At 50.3% G+C, this 21,038-nt stretch overlaps 8 protein-coding genes across 8 annotated transcripts; 5 read left to right on the forward strand and 3 right to left on the reverse strand.

The window, feature by feature from the left end:
* Positions 1 to 19: 19 nt before the first annotated feature.
* L3040_003186 (uncharacterized protein) lies at positions 20 to 877 on the forward strand (the record flags this gene model as incomplete). The annotated part of the gene is made up of 3 exons (XM_007293794.1): positions 20 to 343; positions 394 to 503; positions 559 to 877. The coding sequence occupies 3 exons, from the start codon at positions 20 to 22 to the stop codon at positions 875 to 877; spliced, it is 753 nt and encodes a 250-aa protein (XP_007293856.1).
* Positions 878 to 2,815: 1,938 nt separating this feature from the next.
* Positions 2,816 to 3,745, reverse strand: L3040_003187 (uncharacterized protein; the record flags this gene model as incomplete). Its single annotated transcript, XM_007293793.1, has 2 exons — positions 2,816 to 3,607; positions 3,662 to 3,745. 2 exons carry the CDS (start codon positions 3,743 to 3,745, stop codon positions 2,816 to 2,818), a joined length of 876 nt encoding a protein of 291 aa, XP_007293855.1.
* A 972-nt stretch (positions 3,746 to 4,717) lies between these two features.
* On the forward strand, positions 4,718 to 5,985 carry L3040_003188 (uncharacterized protein; the record flags this gene model as incomplete). The annotated part of the gene is made up of 4 exons (XM_007293792.2): positions 4,718 to 4,754; positions 4,828 to 4,925; positions 4,980 to 5,661; positions 5,711 to 5,985. The coding sequence occupies 4 exons, from the start codon at positions 4,718 to 4,720 to the stop codon at positions 5,983 to 5,985; spliced, it is 1,092 nt and encodes a 363-aa protein (XP_007293854.2).
* A 2,608-nt stretch (positions 5,986 to 8,593) lies between these two features.
* Positions 8,594 to 9,709, reverse strand: L3040_003189 (uncharacterized protein; the record flags this gene model as incomplete). Its single annotated transcript, XM_007293791.1, has 1 exon — positions 8,594 to 9,709. The coding sequence occupies one exon, from the start codon at positions 9,707 to 9,709 to the stop codon at positions 8,594 to 8,596; it is 1,116 nt and encodes a 371-aa protein (XP_007293853.1).
* Positions 9,710 to 12,486: 2,777 nt separating this feature from the next.
* On the forward strand, positions 12,487 to 14,953 carry L3040_003190 (uncharacterized protein; the record flags this gene model as incomplete). The annotated part of the gene is made up of 2 exons (XM_007293790.1): positions 12,487 to 12,873; positions 12,923 to 14,953. The coding sequence occupies 2 exons, from the start codon at positions 12,487 to 12,489 to the stop codon at positions 14,951 to 14,953; spliced, it is 2,418 nt and encodes an 805-aa protein (XP_007293852.1).
* Positions 14,954 to 15,859: 906 nt separating this feature from the next.
* L3040_003191 (uncharacterized protein) lies at positions 15,860 to 16,347 on the reverse strand (the record flags this gene model as incomplete). Its single annotated transcript, XM_007293789.1, has 2 exons — positions 15,860 to 16,227; positions 16,287 to 16,347. 2 exons carry the CDS (start codon positions 16,345 to 16,347, stop codon positions 15,860 to 15,862), a joined length of 429 nt encoding a protein of 142 aa, XP_007293851.1.
* Positions 16,348 to 16,627: 280 nt separating this feature from the next.
* On the forward strand, positions 16,628 to 17,943 carry L3040_003192 (uncharacterized protein; the record flags this gene model as incomplete). The annotated part of the gene is made up of 2 exons (XM_007293788.1): positions 16,628 to 17,614; positions 17,668 to 17,943. The coding sequence occupies 2 exons, from the start codon at positions 16,628 to 16,630 to the stop codon at positions 17,941 to 17,943; spliced, it is 1,263 nt and encodes a 420-aa protein (XP_007293850.1).
* A 2,051-nt stretch (positions 17,944 to 19,994) lies between these two features.
* On the forward strand, positions 19,995 to 20,696 carry L3040_003193 (uncharacterized protein; the record flags this gene model as incomplete). Its single annotated transcript, XM_007293787.1, has 1 exon — positions 19,995 to 20,696. One exon carries the CDS (start codon positions 19,995 to 19,997, stop codon positions 20,694 to 20,696), a length of 702 nt encoding a protein of 233 aa, XP_007293849.1.
* Between the last annotated feature and the right edge of the window lie 342 nt (positions 20,697 to 21,038).

Consider the following 21,038-nt stretch of genomic DNA (forward strand, 5'->3'; position numbering starts at 1 on the left):
AGCCCATTCCATTCCCATCATGGATCCTAATAACCAGCAAGCACAGCAGCCAGATTTGGCTTCGATTTTGAAGACCTTGGCTGGCCTTGCACCCCCACCTCAGCCCCAACAGAGCCAGAACAGCTATTGTCAAGCCCCTCCAGTACCTGCTCACTTCGAACAACCACAGCAGTCATGGGCTCCACCACCAGAGCAATTTGCACCACCGCCTCGGTCGACGACGCCGACGGAGCCTGTTCCGAGAGGTATCGACCCAGCGACTATCATTGAGTGGTCAGCCGGTCTACGCTGTGTCATGAAGACCGTTGCCAGACATGAGAACATGCTCAATGATATTCGACATGTTTGTTCCCCTCCCATCTTCATAACTACAGAAGCTCATCATTCATTTAGATGATGAAGGTCCAAAAAGAGCACGAGGAGCAATGGTGGAAAGGCCGAGAAATTCTCATCGAAAAGCAGAAGGCGAGAAGGGAAGGCCAGAAAAAGCTAGATGACGTGCTGTAGGTCGTCGATCTCATCGATCAGCGGCCTGTGTTGCTGACTTATCCTACCTAGCAAGGCAGTCGGTGGAGCAGTTACGGGTGGTTTCGCCACCAACTCTCCCGATGAGTTTGCCAGAGAGCTTGAGACTTTTGACTTGAAGGTCTACAAAGCTCAACTGCAGATGGTCAAAGAGATGAACGCAAAGCTACGAAGCCTCGGGGTCCCATTTTTCGGAACCCGAGTAGAACTGGTTCGGCCAATTGGGAAAGAAAACTCCACTACGAGCGGCATGCCCGATTCGAAAGCTGAGAAAGGAATGATTGACGAGGCTGAGTTGGTCAAGCTGCAGAGGAAGATGCTAGCGATACTCGAGGATCTCTGCAGCGACTGAGCCAAGAGTTGAACGGAAGCGAACTTCTGTTGCAAATCGCACGCAGCAGATGCAGCTGTCCCTCGTTTCTAAACCAGGGCTATGTTCCCAGATGCCAACGCGGCGTCATCCACGGGACCGAAAAACATCCCGTCAGATGGCTTAGGGGAATTGTGGAAAATTCGTGATCTTGTTGCAAGACGCCCGGGAAAAGAAATCGCCGTCCTAATTTTGGAGACGTCGATTTATAACAATCCTTGTTAATAGAATCGAACTTGGACACTGGTACAAGCATGTGGCTGGGGAGAGAGAAGATAAAATCAAAGAGAATTATATCCTGTTGCACATCGCACGGATAGAGACATGGAGCTCCACTTCCGCAACTCTCGGTTTGATACTTACCTGGATATATTATACAGGCCATGCTACGTCGACGAAGCCAGGCTTGAATTCCAAAGAACCGTTGGTGGCACCAATGACTCTGCTTGAGCTCCGCAGATTCCGGCAGACAACTTGACCATGATTCGAAGGATACGTAGATATTTCTTCATGGGGACAAGGACACCCGTAGACGCTCCTAAGCCAGATGGGAGCCTGGGCTGCAATAGCAAGCATCGGGGGCTCTTGGCAGGAGAACGTGCTTTGGAGTTTCTTCTTCGGACAACGCCACATCAGGTGTGGCCTCAAGCATGCCTCCACGGAAGATCTCCTTACCAAGCAAGGGCTTGAAGTGTTAGTCAGACACGCATGCATTGGTTAGAAGATGACTACCGGTACCCAGATAGATTTCTTCTGGAAGATACCTAGGATCAACCTCCCGCTTAGCTGCTTAGCGAGAAACGTCCTCAAGTATTCGTAGAAACTAGACTAATGCCAAGCAAGAGGTGTGAATGCAATCCAGGTCGAGGTGCAACCAAGAAGACGATCCGACGAGCGATCTCATGGATAGGTGACGACCAGTTGAGAAAAGATGAAGGAAGAGGATGCAATGGAACGGAATGCCATGGAGGAAGTCCTCTCACACTCCTCAGCTCATGTTCAACCCCGAGTCCCAGACGATCGATCATCCTCCTTCCCACCTCCCTCCTCCCAGAATCTACGGAGTAGAAGCTTGGCTTGACCTTTGCAGTCCAAGGGGGCCAGGCTCCTAACTCCGCATACTCCTCTCGATCCCGGGTTGACGTTGATCCTCTGGCGCTCGCCCTCCCATCCAGCAGCGACGCCCAACCAGCAACAACAACAAGAGCCGGGTCAAAAGCTTCCCGACGCGCAAGACCTGCCAACCAGAACGAAGCTTTGCACTGGGAGCGCCATATTTGGACGGCAGGTTAGTTGTTTGTGTGGTTACCCTGGAGCCGGATCCGCTCTCGTACAGCTTGATAGCTTTCTTCTGGACGGAAACGATAGGAACGGGAAATTGCTGGGGATGACGGGGAGAGCCAAGTTGTTTACAGTACGTCGTCTTGCTTGTATGTATGTTGTGCATTGATTGCACTGGCTCAGTCGCTCTGATGGTGTTGTGGAGATGGATGGTAAGTATCCGAGGATTTTGATCTGCCGATGTTAGGAAGATGCTGGGCAGGCTAACAAGCAGGCAGATAGTAGGTAGTAGGTAGTAGGTAATAGGTAGTAGGTAGTAGGTAGTAGGTAGTAGGTAGGTAGGTAGCTGCTCGAGGTTTTGCTTCGTTCAAGGACCGCGCTACTTATGTGGATACTGGACTGCGTGTTCATGAACACAGGCTGAGGTTACAGCAGACGCAACGGCAATGAAGACTCGACGGCAACAGGAAGAAGGAACTGAAACGTGGTGGTACGATTCTTGTGAGTATTAAATAAAGCCCTGGAAGTGCTATGTGCAAAGAAACTGAGAGTCTCATTAATCCATCCATAATGGTACCCCTAGACGCCTCGCTAACGTGCTCGACTGCCTAAAACAAACACAAATGAAAAACCATCCCGTCAGTACGTGATGATGTGACTGAAATGTCCAGGGACCTTCATCCGGCATTTCTCACAGTCAGCTCGGTATCCCATGCTAAAACTTCTCTTCATTCCACCACCGCCAGGAAGCTCAGAGCCATAGCCTGTCCAGTTTCTGAGACTGTGCTTTGACCGAGTATGTCCCTTCTTCGTGGGTGTCTCCTTTTCCGGGTCCGGCTGTGAAGAAGACTCGGCATCCATCTGCATGCCTGAAAATCCTGCCACAATCACGCTTGGGCTGGTCTCCCCTTCACTGATAGGACTAGGTAACCTTCGGCCCGAACGGAATCTGTCGACCAAACCCTCATCGTCTTTGAAATCGAGTGCCCGATTGACGGTCACCTTCTCACTCCGTACGAATGGAGCAAAAGAGCTGTGAATTGGGGTAGGGATTCGACCAGATATGCTTGGAGGAGGATCGCTCTGGTGAAAGCCTGGAGACAAGTGGACCGCATCCAACATCTCAAGATCATCAGAGTACATGACTGCGTCGGACATTTGTGTAGATTGGGTGCTCTGCTGAGTATCGTAGCTACTCACGAACGGGGATGGGGCGCCATCCTGCGTTATCGTATTCGACGGAGAGGAGTAGTGTGAGAAGAAAGATCTAGGCTCTGCCGATGCAGCAACTTCTTCAGAGTCCGAGTGTGCCGGTGTGATATTCGGCGGAGCAGGTTGTGAAGTGTAATTGTCTCCCCAAGAAAAGTTCGGCAAGACATTATGAATAACCTTCGGTGATGGACGGTGAGGTAGAGCAGATATCCGTCGTTTCTGTATAGTATTAGCCTTGGTAACAGAGATGGACAGCCCGCCTGGAGGCCTTACTGCACGATGCTCGTTGAATCCGGGTGTTATAGTCTCGTCATTGTCGTCTCGCTCCCGCTTCCGGCTGCTCCATTGAGTAAACATGTTGCGATGTCGAGCGACAACCTAATACTAGTATGGCGTAGGCTTTCGTCCGAAGTCAGATTGAGGATATCGCGACGATGCTCCGCTCAGTCTGAGAGGTTGAAATATAAGGCAATGTGATGTGCCTTTGTCCTTCACGGATGTTTCGACTCCCCCAATATTATATCTTCAGCAGCCGCCTCGACACAAGGTCAAAGATGAAAGGCGCGGTGCGTTTCACCGACGCTTCAGACACTGGCTGGTGTTTTGATTGGATTTCTGCGAGGCCCGCGATCCCAACCTATCCTGTCGAAGTTCCAAGTCCAAAAGCCACTAGTGCCACCAAGTCACGGGGTACGGAGTCAAGTTTTAGCGTATCCGTCCGTCCGTACTCTGTAGTTATCGGCTAGCCGAGTTATCCTACGGAGATAGATATACGTAGTAGTAGTACGTAGTGCTCTCCCCCATGAATATATCTCGAAAGTATACCTTGGCAAGGGATCATACCAGCTCCTAAACCGATCAACTTACTACGACGTAGTACCAGTACCGGTACTACGTACTGTACGTACTACGTACCGGTAGTAGTATAAGGATTCATCAGCCTTGAAAAGTATCTTTGAGCCAGGACTTAGTCTGTGCAATGGACTTGATAAGGCTTTAAGCCATCCAGAAATCACCGCTGATACCGGTAGTACCCAGAGTCGGCGCCACAGCCAAGAGATTATTAAGCAACGTGAACGGTTTCAAGAGGTACCTACCTAATGGAGTAATGATCACTGACCTATGGAGCTTACTTAAGTAAGCAAGCGATTGGCGGACATGACCCGTGTACCCTTATCAGGCCAGGGTCCTCCTCGGGAAAAGTTACCCCTCCATTGGATATCAACTCGCCGTGCAACGTACTCCGTATCCGTAGACAAAGGACCACGTTGGAAAAAGTTACCACCTCTTCGCCGAAAACCTCTGCTCTCCTTTTCTGCAATCTCCAAGATGCCTGGACTCGAAATGTTGACCGACGATACCAGAAGTAAGAATGCAGGCCATTTCGAATCCCACCCACGAAATAAAATTCCAGGGGCTACTGACTGATACCACTCTAGTCCTGGGACAGGATCCTCTGATTGCCCCCAATTTACTCCTTTCTGAGGTGCCCGTCTCCAAGGACTCTCTCAACACCGTCCTCCAAGGTCGCCGTGAGGTGAGTTCTTCTAAACACGCTGCGGAATCAGTGACTGATGAATTACCCCGCTAGGCCGTCGAGATCATTACGGGAAAAAATGATCGTTTGCTGGTGATTTGCGGGCCATGCAGTCTCCACGACCCAGCCACTGCTGTCGAGTACGCAGGTCGATTGAAAGCTCTATCCGACAAACTCTCCGACGACCTCTGCATTATAATGAGAGCATACCTCGAGAAGCCCCGCACCACTGTCGGATGGAAGGGATTGATCAATGACCCAGACCTCGATGAGTCATTTAGGATCAACAAGGGACTGCGAATTAGTCGTCAACTCTTCTGCGACCTCACGAAGAGCGGCATGCCAATTGCTACCGAAATGCTGGACACAATCTCTCCCCAATTCCTTGCAGACCTGATCTCTCTGGGAGCTATTGGTGCGAGAACCACCGAGTCACAATTGCACCGAGAGCTTGCGTCTGGCTTGTCTTTCCCAGTCGGTTTCAAGAACGGAACAGATGGAAGCTTGACAGTCGCCATTGACGCCATTGGCTCTGCCGCTGCTAAACATCACTTCATGGGTGTCACCAAGCAAGGTTTGGCCGCTATTACAAGGACCAGTGGCAACGAGCACGGATTTATTATCCTTCGCGGAGGTACCAAGGGCACAAACTTCGATGCAGAGAATGTCAGACTCACCAAGGAGACACTGCAAAAGAAGGGCCAAAAGCAAGCTATCATGATCGATTGCTCGCATGGTGAGTCACTCCGAGTGCCTAAATGCCGTGGCGTAGCTAACAAATCTAGGTAATTCCAACAAGGACCACCGAAACCAGCCAAAGGTCGCCGAGGTCGTTGGCGAGCAACTCCGTGCGGGCGAGACCTCCATCATCGGTGTCATGATTGAGTCGAATATTAACGAGGGCAACCAGAAAGTTCCAGCCGAGGGTCCATCTGGTCTCAAGAAGGGTGTCAGTATCACAGATGCGTGCATCAACTGGGAGTCAACTGTGGAGGTTCTTGAGGGCCTAGCAGCAGCTGTCCGAGACAGACGCAAGGTTACTGCCAAGGGCCATGCCTAAGAGGGTTATTTGATGATTTCTGTTTGTTATTTTTCGTTTTGCATGGCGTCTGGATTTCATCTCTTCTCGCGACGGGGGAGATTTGAGTTCACTTCTCAAATATCTGTGGGTCGTTGAGCGGGATACTTAAAAAGATGACCCCAAACTGTATTTGAAGTGTAGGCAGGAATGGCATAGCAGTTGCATCGAGCAAATAACTCCAAGACTCCTCTCCGAAGCACCGAGCGAAGCGGTGTGGACTGAAAGGTGTGTGTGGAGTACCGGTAGTATGATAGTACTGGCTGCTGCGGAACCGTTCTAGGTTTTGTTGCACATCGTCCTCCATGGACCGAATACCCGAATTCCGATACGTGAGTAGGTAAGGCTTTCTTACGGATATACTACTACAGAGTAGTAGTCTCGAGTAAACACTACCTATATACCCGCGGTGTCATTCATTTAAAGCTGATTATTACCATTCCGCATATCCTTGACAATATTCTTAAATGTCCCAGGACCTCCGAGACATTGGTGCGATGTGCAACAAAACTCTATGTCGGACTCTTATTTTTCCCCGTATTCTGCATTGGACCGAATGACCCGTAGCTTATTACGCTCGCTCATACTCGGAGTAGTCCCGACTTCCTGAAGGAGTTAGTGTAAGCCATCATCATAGAGTACAAAGCGTTGCAACCCCTTTCGCCAGTTTTGAAAAGTTCAACGCATGGGGACAGATACCTACCGGTATGCTGGCCGGCACGAGTAGTGTAGTTATAGTTAAGCTCTCTTAACGAGCCACTCGCTCCCTTTCCACTTATTACATTACAGGGCCAGAGCATGTTCTCAAACATCATCTAACCACGGAAGGAAAGTTTCAGTGCTCGGTAATCCAGGTTTCCCAGTACTCCCCCAACTCTCCCCATCTACCGGTTCGCTCGAATGGTCTAACAAGTCATCCTCTGTCTCAAAGCATTCAGACCATAGATCGAGCTCACTGTCGCTCACCATATTGGTTGGGATAAGCATGTGCAGCCGCCAATCCTAATGCGAGATGTATGAAAGGCGTGGCGCCTTCTCGGGCGGTGGTGACTTGGAGAGCGCGATGTAATCCTCGATGACCTTCTCGCCTTCGTGCCATAATACTACATACATCCTTACGCTGACCCGTCGTCCGGAGTTTTCCTCTGGTAGTATTCTGGGATGTATAGGTAGGTATCTTGCGCGCCTTTGCAATCTTGTCGCCGTCCGCTTCGACGACCCAATGCCAATCAATTCTCGACCAATGGATTCCCTCCCCAGCTAGCAGGTTCTCGTGCCAAAGAAAATTAGAAATTTTAGAAAAAAGATGTTAGCTTAACGTCATAAAGTAAGTGAGTGACGAGATCTATCTACTTTCGTATAGAAATAAAATATAAAATATAGATCATAGATTTCAATATTGAGTTTAAAACTTACTCATGCAGAAGCCATCTCCCTCCCAACTGACTGGTGCTTCCGTAAAGGGAATCCATCCAAGGATCTCTACGTGGTCTATTCTTCTTCTTCTTCTTCTTCTTCTTCTTCTTCTTGATCTCTTCGCCTTCCGCCTACCTATATCTCGTCTGATCAGTACCCATGCATAAGCTTATATATACATATCTTATATTTTATTTATGGATATAAATCAAGTCAAGTGACAAAACCCCCCCCTCTTCCCCCCCCCCTGCAACGTTAACTGTTCGATAGCCGATAAGCATTCTTCCTCCCCCCGATAAAGAAAGATCCTTGAGCGCTACTAAAGAGAATGCCTAAGGCTAGCAGCGAGAGTATCGCGCTATTAGATTCCGACATTAGCATCATCATCTCATCGTATCATATTTTTGCAAAAATAAATCCGAAAATGGGGGTTTTTTCCGAGAAGTTGACGAAGAAGGGGAAGGAAGGAAGGAAGGAAGGAAGGAAGGAAGGAAGGAAGGAATAAAAGCTTGTAAGAGGAAGAGGAAGAAGAAGAGGAAGAGGAAGAGGAAGAGGATGGGTAAAGAAAAGCAGATAGGGGATAGTATATATATATATATATATATATATATATATATATATATATCTCTCTCTCCCTGTCTTGAGACCGAACCTCCCATAATATTCTAATCCGTTTTTAAATGATATTAGCAAACTAGTAAGTAAGTATATATTTATCTCTCGGTTCTTGATATCAATGAAAGGTCAGCATCCTAAATACTACTTCTATAAAGCTCGTTGCGCTGAGCCAAACTATTTTTAGTAAATTCCTTTGTACTACTATTTCGGATGTTTATTTGACATGGAGAGAGATAAAATGCAGTAACTAGGTTGCTTTTATTGCTTCTCTTTTTCCTTTTCTTTCCGTGCAGGTAGATAGAGGCTTTGGGCGACGGAGGGGGCCTTTCATGTTACTTGGATGAGTGAAATATGATTCTCGCCTATTGCCGCCCCCTTTGGCAAGCGATATTTCCTATGCTTTTTCCTCCTCGTAGGTAAACAAGTCAGGCATATCATTCATTCATTCATTCATTCATTACGAACGCCATTCGGCTTGTGGAAAGCATCCTCGCTATGCACCCTCACAATCAAAATATCCTCTGCCGCCATATCCTCGGCCCAGCAGCGGCGAGATCTATTCTACAACTCCCTTGACAACCCTGACGTTCACGTAATTATCATCGGGGCTCGCCCACGTGTAGTCCTTCCACTGTCCCAGCACGCCCTGCACTTCCTTCCCCTTCTCAGCCACCTCTGCCGCCCGCTTCAAGCTCAATTCCTCCTTCTCCTTGCTCACGACACGTCCAGCCAGCGGCAGCCCGTCCAACACGCTCTCCCAGACCTGCATCGTCTCTTCCAACTCCTCCAGGTTACTCACCCCGATAACCGAGACCCCAATCCCGCCAACGCCGCCCAGCGTCGCGCCTTCGCGCGACCAAGCGTCTAGTCCCCACCGTAGACTCACAACCTCTAACCTCTCGCCTGTGCCCTGTACGAGCTTCGCAGCCTCCATGCACTTCTCCCGCAGCTCCTTAGGCGCCGGGTGGAAATCGCCTTTCCCGCCCACGGGCACGCCCACCTGTCGCATGAGGCCCATGCCGAGGATACTCGCGTTCGGCACGCAGCTCACGCCGGCTCTCCTCAGCCTCTCCAGGCCCCGCGACTGCAGCGTCGTGTTCTGCAGCGTGAAGTTCGCGTAGCTCATGACTGCGTCCAGCGGCTCGCCGGTTCGGCTCAGCACCAGCTCCGCCAGCTCGCACAGCAGGGCCACCGGGTACCCGGATATGCCGATGTACTTGATGGTCCCTTCCGTGTCACGGATCCGGCGCAGCTCCTGCACGGCTTCCAGGACTTCCGCCGGCGTGACGAATTCCACATCGTGGCAGTAGACTACGTCGAGGTAGGTGGTGCTCAAGCGCTGCAGGGAGCGCTGGATCGAGTAGCGTATCCATTCGGGGCTATAGTCGAATTCTGAGGCGGCGATGCGACCGACTTTTGTCACGAGGTGGTAGGTAGAGCGGGGGTGGTTCTTGAGCACTGAAGGCCTGTTTAGGGCTCTTCCGAGGAGTTCTTCGGAGGGTCCATAGTAGGGGGAGGTGTCGAAGGCGCGAACCCCGAGGTCGAGGGCGCGCTCGACGATGGCGTCGGTTGGGACGAGGGCGGCCGAGGGGTTGTAGAGGTTGTTGAAGGTTGCGGTGCCGCAGATGAGAGGGGGGAGGATGGTCGAGAGGGGAGGCTGGGTCGGTGGCATTACGAGTCGAGAGATTCTTGTTGGTGTGGGGGATTTTTGAGCTTTGGTCTGCGGCAAGGACGTCGATGCTATGATCCGTGAACTGGACAAAGGGCAAAACAGAGGCAAGATGGGCTAGACGCTGGCTACAGCATAGCAGAGACGGGCATCCTTATAAGGATTCTGCGACTCAAGCTGGTGTGGTGATAGTCGGGAGCGCTGCAAGGATAAGTAAGTAAATAAAGAAAATGTGGCTGCATCGGTGGCTGCATCGGTGGGAGCTATGTGGGGCGTATTATTCTTCGGGAAACCGAGTCTGGCCGTTCTATTCTTCGGATTGTTGCATTTAATCCATCTGAAACCAGTTATAAGTCTGGTAAGTCGATCTGGTTTCAATTCGTCTGGGCTCCTAATAACAACTACTGATACGTATGGAAGTACCTACCTATGGACTCTCGCAACGAAAAGGTGTAACGGGATGCAACAACATTATTCCCGACTACCTCCCTACTCCGTACGTACTATCGCGGCCTAGACCCTGTCGATCTCAACTCTTCGACGATCTGAGCGTCACTAGCCAGCCGAGCCACCGATTTCCTTTCCGTAGATCCTGTTGATAGGTAGACGACAGCGAATGTGGCTGGGCTATGGAGCTTTACGGAGAAGATCCGGATTCTCGCTTGGACCTCTTCTTCTATATGTCACACTTGAGGCTTTCATATAATCATCTCAGTCCTGGTGTGAAAATATTGCAACAAAACTGTGAAATGTGTTGCTGTCACTGTACTCTGTGTCACATTTTCTTCCAATACTGTCCGATACCTGTCAGTCTCGGCCAAGATCAGATTAACCAAGTCATCGAAGAGTATTCTATGATAAGCAGGGTCATATTTGGAACTCCGTATAACACTGCTGGGCCAATGACAGCTTTCCTGCAACTTGAGAGGATATATAGCCTTCTGAATCTGCTTGGGTCAAGACCGGATGGCTATGGCCACCTAAATTCGTCCAGATTAGCTTAAATTTTAACGGATATAGGTCAATCGGACCCAAGGACAGTTGTTCAGTCCATGAAGCATAAGAAAACCAGCTTCTGGCCACATCCAAAGGGAGGTACCCTGGCTGCCCGCATCTGGTTTCCGGGGCACCGAGTAGATGTATGAAACCGTCCTCTTTCCTACCGGTACTGCTAGCTTCGATCCGATTTCAGGGTGACGAGAGAGTCGACCACTGTTCACCACTCCTTGGTTATTATCAGTTGTGACAACTGGCTTGCAAAAAGCCGAAAATCTGTAGACTGTGCACTTCCAACAAGTCTGGCTTATCTCAGCCTCATCATTGAAAAGTGACATGCCGAATCATTCCAGCAGAGATGAAACAGAACATGAAGTGTACTTATTGACTTGGGATACTCGGTACCTGCTTCTTGCCAGACTTCAGGCCAATACGTCTTTGAGAAAGTATATATTGCACAAGTGCTCAGGTACAAACACAGCAAGCAGAGTCCGGTAGTCAGCCACTCGGACTAGAGAAGCGAGGAACGCCTTTCCTCCTGGCTACAGCCAACGATATACCAGCACAGGTCTGGCCTCTAGCCAATCGCGGCTAGGACCAACATGAGGATTCCATACGCATGACATGACTTGGGGCATTTTCGGCTGCTGGGACAGGCACGCTGGCGCCAGCCTATCCAAACGAGAAAGCAATCCTGGAGAGCAAGTCCTCGAAGCTTGCTATGACACAGCTACGACGAGACGAGCTGAGAGACGCGAGCTTGCAAAATGCTTCCTGGGTGTAGGGTTTCAAAGTTGAAAGAGAAAGCGCCAAGGTCGAATATTGCATAAAGAAAAGAGACAACTGCTAAAATAATTTTTGATTGAAAGGACCACTGTTGTTGCTGTTGTTGTTGTTATTGTTGTTGTTCGGTTCAGAAATAGAAAAGGGGAGAGGGCAGTTGCGACCTACCACAGAGTAAAGGTACTTAGACCGCAGTTTGATGTAACATTTCGACGGATGATCCGAGCAGTGACGAGTATTCTTAGCCAAGCAAGAGCTTCATCTTTTCTCCTTCATGTGTCTTGTCTCAAAAACGAGCACGACACTATAACCGGTACTCACAGACGCGCTGGCTCCGTTGGCTGATAGTTACGTCGCAAGACCGGCTAGAATCCGGCATTTCGCCTCGAGCTCAATCCAAACATATCCATCCTCCCCTTTCTTTTCCATCTTTTCTTTTCTTTTCTTTTCTTTCCTTCCCTTCCATTCCCTCTCGTCCCCGAGGCCCAACGCGACTGGAGCACGACTGCCTGGATGACTGCTCTCTACTCATTATCATGAACACTGCTCTCGTCGCTGGCTGATGCAACTCAAATTCTCGGCTCGATTGCATCATTCGCTCGTTCGTTCGTTCGTTCGTTGGTTCGTTCGTTCGTTCGTCCGCCCAATAAATTCCGTACCTTTATCTCTGAGACTCCTCGTGTGATCTGCGACTCAAGCAAAGCAAACGAGCAAGCAACAACCTTTCCTACGCTGGGCCTTGGCGAGTCGACCCTCCACTTTACCACACGGCGTTCGTGCCCTGCATCACCTCAGGTCAAGGTTAAGGTCAAGGTCAAGGTCAAGGTCGATTCTGAGTCGGATCTACGTCTTCCCCAGCTACAGCGACTACGGAGTATCCTTCTTCCCTAGCAATAGCGACCCGTCCTTCTCATCCTTTATTCAATCGCCGCGCCTTTCCCGTCAGCTTCTCCTTCTCGATGTTCAGTTGATCCCGCATTTGTGGATCGGGAGCTTGCACTATGGGAAACAACAGCACGAAAGAGACGCGAGGCCTCGACTCGTCTTCTACTCCAAATCTTCGGCAGACAGATTCAGGCGGAGCGGGACCAGCATCTTCCGGAGAAAGGCCAGCTCCTGCTCATTCTTCGCGCGCCCATAGAGATAGAGGGACTCGGCCGGATCTCTCATTCCTAGGATTTGGAACAAGTGCTCAGCAGGACATCCAAGAGCGACGCGAGACCAAGCAGGAAAGGGAGGCCAGGAAGCTGGAGAAAGAAAGAGTGGCCAGAGTCAAGCAGAGGGAGAGAAGTCTGAAGGAGGAGCATATCGATGGCGGATACCTTGTGACGATGGGTGTATACACGGGGCCCGAGGACTTCAACAAAGAGGTAGTGAGGCAGTTGATGGTATGTGGTGAACGTGCTATCGGCTTCGATATGGGCTAATTATTAGTAGATCGAAAGACGGATGGCACCGTTCTGGCGAGGCTTGGATGACTTCAAAGAGGAGTGGACAGAACATCAATTAATCGCTGCTGGTAGAGGTCTTCCCATTCCTGCCGCGGATGAGATACCTCCAGAAGATCTTCCGATATCCTCTCGTTCACAAGCAGCTGCCTCCGATTATCCCGCCATGCTTTCCCCGTTGCCTCCAGCGTTGTCAAACTCTTCTACACCCAGTGCAGCTTTCTCATCATCCGCCCCTACCACTTCATCACCCTTCCGCCCTCGATCCAAGACCCTGGCTTCCCTTACAAACGCTTCGAAGAATATATCCTCTTCAGAAATCACCCCTCGGGAGGTACAGCTTCAGCCAGATCCATACGTGAACGGACAGGCCATCGAAGTTTATCTGTACAAGGATTCTACAGAGTGTCCGATCTGCTTCATGTACTATCCACCGTATTTGAACAAGACAAGATGCTGTGATCAACCCATATGCTCAGAGTGCTTCGTGCAAATCAAGAGACCTGATCCGCACCCTCCCGAGCACCACGACCCCTCAAATCCAGCTCCTCCAACAACAGAGCTCAATGTGGATCCGGAGGCTTTAGTTTCAGAACCAGCGTGCTGTCCGTACTGCCAGCAACCCGAATTTGGCGTTACGTATGAGCCGCCACCGTTCAGAAGAGGTCTTTCATATGCAAATGCACACAATGTCGCCTTATCAACGTCCTCTAGATCCATCAACCCTGCAGGGGCAAGCACGGGAACCCTGCCAGCTGCTAACAAACGCAGAACTATATCAATTTCAGCAAACGCCTCGACGGTGATTACAACCGATAAGGTGCGACCAGATTGGTGTATTAAATTACAGAGCGCTAGAAGTCACTTGGCGCGGCGGGCAGCACAAGCAACTGCTATGCACACTGCAGCTTATCACCCGGGAAGTGGGAATGCTCCCGAACAGAGAGGTTTTGTTTTCGGTGGACGGCCTCGATTTGGTAGAAGTCGGAATGAAAGTAGTCCTGGAGCAAGTGGGGCAGCAACCCCTTCGCCAACAGCCAATGAACCTGCCGCCCGAAGTTTGTCTGATCAACACCAGCTGGCGAGAAGAGAAGCTCAAGAATCTGGGGGGGCTCGGCACCGCAGTAGGATGGAGGAACTTGAGGATATGATGATGATGGAAGCCATCCGGCAAAGTCTAGCGGCCGAGGAAGAGAGGAAGAAGAAGTTGGAGAAGGAGGCAGCTAAAGAGGCAAAGAAGAAAGCCAAAGAGGATAAGAAGAAGGAAAAGAGGGAGTCTAAGAGAGTGTACGGAAGTGGTACTAGCTCAGCAAGTGCCAGCGCTCTAAGTCTATCTTTGCCGAGCTTAAGTATCGGAAGACGGAGGACCAACAGTGGTGCGGGCAATCTGCAGAGGGTTGTCACACTGGGTAGTCCGGAATCGCCGGAACCAAAAGGAAAGGGTATCGACCGTGGAGATAGAATTGGAGGATCTGCACCTGTCGATTTACCACGGGCAGGAAGTAGCTCAAGTCACGGTATTCCTGGGGCTCGCCATGTCGATACAACCACTCTTTCAGCCATCGACTCCCGTCGCTCCTCAGCTTCGCCTACAACTTCTCCTACAGCTCCAGAAAAACCTTCCCATCTTCGCCAAATGAGTAACGCCTCTAGTCCTGCCTCGTCCTCTGTTGAGTGGGCTCCTGGTAGTCTTCGCAATGACCCACACACACACGGTTCTTCTTCGACCCTTGACTCGTCCAATCCGTCCGGATCCAACCTTGCCGCTGGTAGCTCAGATGGCGGTGATGTTGGTACAGAATCACTTTCCAACTTTCATAGCCTGGCAACAATGGTTAGCGCAGACAGCAAAGAAGACCAAGAAGATGCCACCAAGCACATCGAGCACCTGTGCGAGGATGGTTTGAAGCAAAATACACCTGATGAGCAGCCAGACACGACTACGATAGAGGAAAGTGTTGCCACTTTGAAAGCTGATGATTCGATAGCTGCCAATATTGGAGCAATTAACCAAACATAAATTGCTACAGCAGAAGTGATGTTATACCCTGAGACTCCACTCCAGCAGCCGTCAATCACGAAGATGATGACGGGAAGCAATTAGGCCATTGAACTACTACTTCATAGGCAGTTACGAGAGAAATAATGCAGTGATGGGGTGGAGAAATGGGGAAGCCATTTATGAAACATAATTCCACGATTGCATGGATGGACTGATTGACGGGTTTACAGCTTGCATCCTGTACTTATTTGGCGTTGGGGATTGCGGAATAGGCGGGGGTCAGTAGGCATTTCCATACGGTGGGCTGGCGTAAGGCTGGCTTCTTCATTTGCATCTGCATGGCTGCTTTCGCCCCGGTGTGTGATTTGTGTATGGTTAGGAATAGACGACGAAGATTCATAACTCATAAATTGAGATACTCCACACCCGGTATTTCAAAGTCTTTTCTTTCTACTGCATGCGAAAGTGCTGCTTAGATTTCCGGCCAGTGCATGATAAGAGTATACGTTTCAACACACTGTTGGAAGTGCTAGTGCTCTCCGGCTTACATGCTTCTATCCAACCCGGTGTGGCTCGTACACTTTGAGTTTGCGCAACATCAGCTCCTACACTTACTACGAGATGACTCGAGGTCACCTCTCTCAAAGATACCTAGTGATCCATAGAGCCTCATAAACTTCGATCAGAGGGTAAACCTCCAGCCCTTGTAGTTCGATCCCCATAATGGCCATGCTTATGTTGACCACGGATCCGCTATCCAAGGCCTAGCTTTGAGCATCTATGACCAACGGCCTCCAGACTCACGGATTCTCCCCCAGCCAACACCGGGGTCGAGTCTCCAGTTCCATCACCCTGGCGTAACGCTCTTGTGGGAGAAATCCCCAAAGCCCGTCATCAAATACATGGCAAGATACCCAAGACACCTCACGACCTGCCTACCGGCACATAACTCGCCCCACTGGCTTCCTCACGCATCACCTGGCCCCTCTCGGCAATTTTCCTCACGGCGGCCCAGACCAGCAGGCCCAGCGTCCCGGCGATGAACGTCAATACCACAATCTGGTCTTTCCTGCTGTCCCGCTGGAAGCAGGTGGTCAGGACATCCTTCTCCTCGGCATCTTTGCAGATGGGGAGGCGCTGCGAGAGACAGAAGGCTTTGTTGCAGGTTGCGCAGCCGACGGAGGCCGCGCGAGGGGGTTTATCAGGAGAGGTGCTGCGGGTGGTTGAGTGGGAGGAGAGCGGGATGATGGTGCTGTTTGAGAAGCAGGTGCATTTGCAGAAAGAGGGCGGAGCTGGGTGGGTGTTAGTTCTAGCTGAAACGGTCTTTGTGGAAGGTAAAGAGGGCACTTACAGGCTGCTGTTGTTGATGCGATGAACATCAAGAATGTAAGGAGGATGATGAGGCGCTTCATGATTTCGATGGAGCTCTAGAGCTTCGTATCATATATCGATTTCCGTGAGGTTTGATATGTTGAATATGCAGTATATTGTGATCTTCGCTCGTATGATGCGATCACATCATATTTCCTGAAGGGTGCGTTGTGCTTGCGACATTGGTTGGAACTGATGCTGTTGATGTCGGCCTCACCTGTTCCTCCACAAACCACGCTAGCGGGGATCCACCCGACTTCCATCTCAAAAAGTCCTTGGAGCTTCGTGCCAATTCGCAGACCACACCTCAACATCACAACCATGCGACGAATATCACGATCCCACCGGTCAATTGACCTGCTACGTACACGAGCCACTGCGAATTTATCACCATCGTCGACGTACCTGTGCGCGGCGTGCAGAAACCATGCCGCCCCTTTCTCAACATCCATGTCCCGGACCGCAAGAGACAAAATACCGATGAGCGAGAAGCTGCGCCGCAGAATATGGGGTACCGACTCGCCGCCTGGACTGAAGGACCCGTATGGCGACCAAAGTGTGTTCGACCAGACGAAGCAGCGAGAGCGCGAGCAGGAAATTGAGGACGCGAAGGAAGAACGAGCCACCCAGCTCGCAGCCATCGAGGCCCAGAGACGGCAACGAGAGACAGTTGCGGATCTGGACACGAGCGGGTACGAGCCCGCGACTACATGGGACGGACTGGAGGAGGTGGGAGGCCCGCTAAGGGATCCGAGGGATTGGGAGGGCGAGTATACCTCTATTGCGTTTGCTCCGCGGGAGGTGATGGTGGATAGCGAGGAGATCACGGCGGCGCTGCATAGGGCTATGGTTGAGGTTTTTGCATTGCAGGAGGCGGGGGTGCCGCTGAGCAGTATCTCGACGGAGCAGCCTGGACAGGACCTAACAATGGACGTTACGTTTGGGGAGGACGCGAAGCTGCAGTTTGCGGAAAATGCTCCCAGTTTGGAGGATATCGTGCAGTCGCTAGCGCCTGTCGTGGATGAGACTATTGAGAAGATGGATCCAACGGAATCGGAAGAGGATGTGGCGGCTGATCGGTCGGATGTTGATCCTTTGCACCCTGACGCTGAGGAGTATGTTGTTGAAGAGACGGCCGAGGAGGCGGAGCCTACTGAGAGCGAGGAGGATGTTGCTGCGGACCGCTCGACTGAGGATCCGCTCCAAGCCCAGGCTGATTCGGTTGAGATTACGTTTGAGGATCTCATTGCGTCTTGGGGCCCAGCATGGCTTCAGGTTTCCATCGAGAACCCTGAAGTCAAGTTCGCCGTAAGCTCTTTTCCCCTTTTCAGACTCCCAGAACATTTATTGATGTAAACCAGGTCCATAAGCGCATGATGCAAATCACCGGCCTCCGTATCCCCGACGCTCATCTCAAAGCACAAACCCCGCACCAACTTCTCAAGCACCTTGTCAAGGCCCCCAAGCCACGCAAGCTTGTCGAGGCGCTCAGTCAGAAGGAGGACCTCGTGACTCTTCCGAACGTTGCTATCTACGGCAAGAGGATCACACCGATTGACAAGCAGCGGAGTTTGGGCCGGTGGAAGATTATCGAGAAGGAGCTGGAGGCAAGAGGCTTGCCAGTCACTGGGCACTAGGGGACGGGGTGGGACTGTTCTGAGAAGAGAGGTATCCTTTATGTATACTTTGCTGGAGAGATCTTGGCCGCTGTAGAAACTCTGAAAAAATGTACTCTTCTAATGATACGGATTCGATATTTGGTTTGGGCCTTTGAAATGTGGGGGTGTATGTATGTATAGGTGATGCGGCACCATGTGATTGAATATTCTGTTTGATGTTATGATCTTCTTTCTCTCTCTCTCTCTCTCTCTCTCTTCCAATTCCCTTCTCCACGCTATAGAATATAAGTAATTGAATTAAACCAAGCCAAACCAGAACGCAAAACAGCAAACTCCCAACGTTTTCTTTTTTCTTTCTCTCTTCTTTTCTTTTTCCCTTGGGAGATCCTGAGCTGCCCTCTGCCCTCTGCCCTGCCCCTATAATCACAACTTAACTTTTTTTTAGCGAGCGAGCAAAGCGCCGAAATAAGCGGGTTCAATGTCACATCCATACCTTACCGTACTTGTACTTTTTTTAATACTTGAAGTTATGTGTACCTACCTCCTTTCTTGGGGGGAAACTTGATATGAGGTGAGATGGTATGAGATGGGGTAGGCTGAGATGGGCTGATGAAATGAGGTATGATGAAGGTGGGAGGGAAGGTGGAGGTAGAGGTAGATCGAATTATGTTGTGTATATAGCGTTGGTTGGTGTACCTACAGGAGCAGAATGGTCTGTGCCAGGTGTGATTTTTCCTTTTTGGTGTGGATTGGATTTTTTATATTCTATTGTGGAGATGTTGGTGTTGCTGCTGTGGTGGCGGCTGGGTTGCTGCTATTGCTGCTATTGCTGCTATTGCTGCTACTGCTGCTACTGCTGCTACTGCTGCTACTGCTGCTACTGCTGCTACTGCTGCTACTGCTGCTACTGCTGCTGCGGCTGCTATTGCATTGTATTTCAAACCGCACTACACTACTCACTTGCTCTCTTGCTTGCTGTTACCATTCTATCTCCTTCACGCCGTTGCTATTTACCTTACCTTACTTACTTACATACCTACCTGTAATCCGAAACAAGCAAGCAAGATCGCAAGACCGCAAGACCACAAGACCGCAAGCAAAGTAACAAAAACCTTCATCTTAAAAATTCGAGTCCGTCCTATCCTAAACGTAATCACATATTCTCTTTTACAATATTTGCCTTTTTCTTCTCTCTCTTGTCCTACTCGTTTCTGGCTTTGTGTTTGTACGTCACATATATCATATCGGCATGTCAAGTTATGTTGTATAAGTCGGTTCACGATCTAAGATTAATTGCTATTGCTATTGCCATTGCTTTTATCATTCTGTAAGAGGGTGGGTGTAAGCGTGAGCGTGACTGTGAATATGCGTGTGCGTGTAAGTGTGAGAGAGTGGTAGCAAACGACATAGGTAGGCAGCCAGCCGGTAAGGGGTAAGAGAGCTGAACCGCGTGGCTATTCTTATATACATACATACAGTCCACTCATCCATCTATCCATTCACACCAACATACACCCCCATCTTATCTCCCCAAACAGCGTGATACCTCCAGCCTGCAAAGCACCTATTCTGATTCCCCTTTTTTGCATTCTTATTCAAAAGCCATAACCAGTAGCAGACAAATCCAATCACCAGCCAGCCAGCCAGCCTCACTGGCGGAGTCAAAAGCGGAAGCAGAACAGGTACCGACCGGCTAGTGAGTATTTATATATAGACTAGGTAGGTAGATAGATAGATAGATATCCTACGAACTTGCCACTTACTTACTCTTTTGCCTTTCTGTATTCTGGACTCTTTCTTCAACTCTCGATCTCAGACTCAGACTCGGAGCTGAACCCGAACACGAAGAATACAAATACGAATAAAAGGAGACACAAACAGACAATTTCCTCCTCTTCCTCCTCCTCCTCCTCCTCCAATAACGACAACAAGCCTCCCCCTCTCCCTTGTTCAATCAAGTCCAATCCACTCCAGTCCAGTCCGTGTACTTTCTTTCTCCTTCTCTCTCCTCATCAATATCAACTCATCTACGACAGCATCTTTCAATGCCGCCAAGACGCAAATAAGCGATGGATAGGCAGATCCCCTCTTCCTCCAAAGTCCCACAGAGCAACAGAGCCTCTTCCCAAGATCCGCGATTCTCAGATACCAAGTCGGTCAGCACAACCCACCCTGAAACCAAGTCGAAAACCGCAAAGGAAATCACCAATATCAAGCAGTACGTGGCTTCCGCTTCGCCAGTCAGCAACCCTAACACTGCGGGCCCCAATTACTCCCCCATCGCTGGTCCAGCAAAACTGAAGACCGACTTCTACGGCTCATACTCCGGGACTCCTCCTCCGGATCACCTTGCCGCCCTCAAATCCAACCAAAGACGCCCCCATCCTCCGGATCACCTTGCCGCCCTCAAATCCAACCAAAGACGCCCCCATCCTCCGGATCACCTCGCCGCCCTCAAATCCAACCAAAGACGCCCCGATCCTCGAAACCAGGATCCAAGTCGGAGTAGAAGTGAAGACCAAGCTCAAGAAGATGGTGACTCCAGTCCACGACAAACCTCCTATCCAGCTCTCGACGACGAACACGCTACAATCGAAGACTTCGGTTTCCTGCCCACCATCACGCCCGCTATCAAAAAGAGGCTGGCAGGGGGCTGGACCGGTTTCGAGGAGGTGAAAGAGATGGATGATGGGATTGACTTTTCCAAGCCCGAGGTTGGTGGTAGAAGGCATGAAGCTGTCGCGAGAACTAGACCACCGAAGGGCAATTAGTAGGAGGAGGACATGTTCAAAATTACTCCACATCCTGGACCTTGCGGTGCGATGGGAATCCTGGAGGAAAAGAAGGCCCGTTGAAGGGTTTGCCGGTTGGGGTGACATTTGAATAGAGCCATGGCTAGGAAAATAAGCGATCCTTTCCCGTGTCGGATGACGAAAATGTGTTGAGAATCTTCGTGGTGATGAGTGAATGAAGAGAAGATAGATACATGGATCCCAGAGGGGCGACGTCGCAGGACGTAGCATGGAAAATGAAAGTAATTTTGTATACTAGACGACGAGCAGTGGAGCAGACGAGGTTGTAAGACACGGAAGCGAACGGATGGAATAGAGCAA

Source organism: Drepanopeziza brunnea (genome assembly GCF_022702325.1).
Source record: "Drepanopeziza brunnea f. sp. 'multigermtubi' strain 214-2 chromosome Unknown ctg4, whole genome shotgun sequence".
Lineage (NCBI taxonomy): Eukaryota > Fungi > Ascomycota > Leotiomycetes > Helotiales > Drepanopezizaceae > Drepanopeziza > Drepanopeziza brunnea.